General features: G+C 32.2%; 1 protein-coding gene across 1 annotated transcript; it reads left to right on the forward strand.

The window, feature by feature from the left end:
- Positions 1 to 432: 432 nt before the first annotated feature.
- Positions 433 to 3,174, forward strand: LOC122857241. Its single transcript, XM_044159347.1, has 2 exons — positions 433 to 1,077; positions 1,826 to 3,174. The coding sequence occupies exon 2, from the start codon at positions 2,311 to 2,313 to the stop codon at positions 3,172 to 3,174; it is 864 nt and encodes a 287-aa protein (XP_044015282.1). The 5' UTR covers positions 433 to 1,077; positions 1,826 to 2,310.
- Positions 3,175 to 4,080: the final 906 nt, after the last annotated feature.

Raw genomic sequence — 4,080 nt, forward strand, 5'->3', positions numbered from 1 at the left:
TTAGACTCATTAACAACTTTTTTAAATACAAAATGGCGGTCTGACTTTATTGATCTAATTAATTTAAAAATTTTAAAAAACACTCAACTTTGTAAAAAATTTGATTTTATTATTCTTATTATTAACATTAATAGTATCACTATGATTATTATTAACTTCAATATTATTATTGTTGTTCTTATCATCTGTTGATATTTTCATTCCCTTAGTTATTTATGTCACTGCACGACACAAGCGCCATTCACTGCGACAGAATCACGACACGACGGCGAACGAATGCACTAATTATTGTTTTGGATATTATACATTTTATATGAAACAAAAGTGTGATACCGTAAACTACGCACAAAATTTCCCAACTAATCTGAGATATGTCATTAATCCAACACTGTCTTACGCATGTTGAAGAATCAGCTGTTAATATTGTACGTCGTTACACACTCGAGCGTATATTGAATTTTGACAGTAAATTAAATATTACTCATTGAGTTTTAGTTATTGTGTTTACAAATCAATATAGTTTAGCTTAGAATTTGCACTATGGATTCATTACCTGTTCTTCGTCAGAATATTTATTTAGTAGGTGACGTAGACGTTCAAATCGTTGGAAATCAACTGCCAACAAATTTACAAGTCCTCAAATATTGTTTTTTTACCTACGCCATGGCAGTTTACAATTATGTGACAGTAAACGTCGAGTGATACAAGAGGTTTTACTATTTTGGGAAAAAGCTAGTATCCCCACACAAGTTGAACATCGATGCGTACAGAAACTTGACAATTTGTATCAAGAATGGCGTAATTTACAGAAAAATCGATCTCGACCGTCCAACGTTGTTAAAGAGCAGGATTTTTCTTCAAATTTGAATAAACTTTTTGATATTGCACATGGGTTTGTTGATCACAATATTGATGAAGTCAAAAAAGAGTTTTTGTTAGATCAACGAAACAATCGTAGAAAATATATCGCCAACATTGAAACTCCAAATAGTGTAGAACAAAGCTAACGTGAAATTGAAAAACAAGAAAAATATTTGCAGAGAAAAAGAAAAGCAGAGGAAGAGCAGCGACGCTTAGGTAAGGAATAACTTTTCGACAATTACTTAAAAAAAGATACAAAATGACTGTCAGTACGGTCATTTTGTTAGTTATTCCGTAATAACTTAAATACAGAGCTGGGAATTCGTCTGTTATTTCAGCTTGCCGTAAATATCATGGCAACGTGGTGGAATGAAGTTAAAAAAGAAGACAATCTGAACCTCGTTTATGGAAATATGGCCTTTTGAAAATGACTTTATATTTTTCGCCTCTTAAAAATGGCTTTATAATTTTGGCCTCTTAAAAATGGCTTTATAATTTTGGCCTCTTAAAATGACCTTATGTTTTTGGAATTTTCAAAATGGCCTTTAAAAATGGCCTTTTTTATGTTTTTGGCCTGAAGAAATTATCTCATGTTATTGCTTTTTAAAAAATGTCCTCATGTTTTTGCAAATGTTATGAGAACATTTTTCAAGAATGCAACAACATGAGAGAATTTCTTTAGGCCAAAAACACGAAAAAACCATTTTTAAAGGCCATTTAGAAGAAGCCAAAAATATAAGACCATTTTTGAGAGTTCAAAGAAATAAGGCCTTTCTTGAGAAGCCAAAAAAAATAAGGCTATTTTTCGAGAGGCCATTATTTCCATGTATGAGGTTCAGATCGTCTTTTTTTAAACTATATTTCACCATGTTGCATGGTATTTACGGCACGCTGAAATAACAGACGAACTTCCCGGCTCTGCTTATATATTTCGAGAATATTAATAGTGGTATTCGATTTTCAGACGAAATAACAGAATTAGAATCAGGTAGCTCTGGTTTGTCTGCTCTCGCATTGAGTCATAAAAGTGCTGGATCTAACTTTTCTGCTAGTAATGAAACTGAAGCAGGCCCTTCTGTTGCCAAGAAGTCTCGTGGAACTGTACTGGTGATAACACCCAAATTATCAGCAGTTCTCGACAGATGTAAAGTATCAGATCGGAATGCAGTCCATTTGCTCATTGCTACGACTCAAGCATTAAACATCGATCCAAATGATTTGATAATAAACAGAAATTCAATTCACTCTACAAGAGAAAAGCATCGTAGAGATCTGGCAGAGAAAATAAAAGGAATTTTCAACGGAGTTGATTTGAAGGCAGTGACCCTGCATTTTGATGGAAAACTTCTCCCAAACTTGCAGAAGCATGAATTATTTGAGAGACTGCCAGTAGTTGCAACTGCAAATGGAACTGAACAGCTTTTAGCTGTACCTGAAATTGATAATTCCATGGGTTCTACCCAGGCAAAAGCATTATTCGAAGTCCTTATTGATTGGAATCTTGCTGACAAAATAAAAGCTCTATGCTGTGATACTACTGCTGCTAATTTGGGGATTCACAAAGGCGCAGCAGTTATTTTAGAGCAATTGTTAGAAAGGCAACTACTCTATTTTCCTTGTCGACACCATATTTTTGAGCTGGTATTAAGAAGTGCTTTTGAAGTATATATTCCATCAGTTGGAAGTCCAAACGTTTCTTTATTTAAACGATTCCGAGACGGCTGGAATAATTTAGATCATGCGAAGTTCACAACAGGTATACAAGATGGAAGTTTAAAGAATAAGCTTATAGAACATATCGATGCAATCGATTTGTTTGTGCAGGATAAGTTGAAAGATAGATGTTTAAGAGATGACTATCAAGAACTATTAAATTTGACCCGAATAGTCATTGGCAAGGTTCCACCTTCTGAAGCGAAATTTAGATACCCAGGTGCATTTCACCATGCTCGCTGGATGGCAAAAGCTATTTACGCATTAAAAATGTATTTATTTCGTGAACGAATTAATTTGAAAACTGCTGAAAAACAAGGACTAACTGCAATGTGTCATTTCATTGTAACAGTATACGTGAAGTCTTGGTTCATGGCTTCGTCTGCTATTCATGCTTCGAACCATGACCTTCAATTTTTGAAAGTACTGTTCGAATATCAATCAGTCGATAAAAAAATATCTGATGCAACATTGGGAAAGATGTTGAACCATCTTTGGTATCTTAATCCCCAATTAGCTGCAACGTCATTTTTTGACGATCAAGTATCAGTTGAAGTTAAAAAAAAAATGCGAATAAAGAAACAGCAGTTAAAGAGATAGAATTTTGAAGCATCAATAATAACTTAACATGTATTCGTATTTGGTTAAATCTATGAAAAATGACAAAAATACAACCTTTATTTTGATAATAATAATGTTAATAACAATAAAAATAATACTAATATTAATGTTAATAATAAGAATAATAAAATCAAATTTTTTACAAAGTTGAGTGTTTTTTAAAATTTTTAAATTAATTAGATCAATAAAGTCAGACCGCCATTTTGTATTTAAAAAAGTTGTTAATGAGTCTAAATCATATATGATATTTCAAAAAAAATGACCTATTATTTTTATCTTTCAGATTATAAATGTTAACAGGAGAATCCAGTGTAGACGGATTGTAGTTTTTTTTTTATGTAATTTAGAGACTTTTGGTTTGGGTTAACCCATATAGTAGGTCCAATATTAAAAATTTCGACAACCGGTGAATGCAGTTAAATTCTACATAAAAAAATGAAGAAAATGGTATACTATGCTATTTTTCACATATTTACAGACGACTCTACAGTATTATTACTGAAATATAGAAAAATCACCATGTTAATTAAATGGGAAAAAGTAAGTGGCTTGAGGCACGGGTTAATATTAAGATAGGGCTTTGAAATTTTGTCAGGATTTTTTTTTATTTATTTGGAACCATTCTAGGGGGTGCACTCATAAGAATTCATCATTAACCATTTTAAGGGCCACCCTAATATTTATAATACATGTTTTTTATTGAATCGTTTAACATATATGTATTTTGAATGTCATTGTTTCTTCTTCCATTTATTTCTCGACGAGCTTATCGTGTATTGTCATCAAAATTTTTTCAGTCAAATCAAACTTATTTTTACTGTCCGAAATTTCTTAACGAATTTGTGTTTTTATTTTATGTCGCTTTAGTCAAGCGTATGTGATGAA

This window comes from Aphidius gifuensis, linkage group LG1 (genome assembly GCF_014905175.1).
Source record: "Aphidius gifuensis isolate YNYX2018 linkage group LG1, ASM1490517v1, whole genome shotgun sequence".
Lineage (NCBI taxonomy): Eukaryota > Metazoa > Arthropoda > Insecta > Hymenoptera > Braconidae > Aphidius > Aphidius gifuensis.

Bases quoted from the DNA above. Each gene is read 5' to 3' on its own strand.
- LOC122857241 (XM_044159347.1), top strand. From the start codon at position 2,311: ATGGGTTCTACCCAGGCAAAAGCATTATTCGAAGTCCTTATTGATTGG.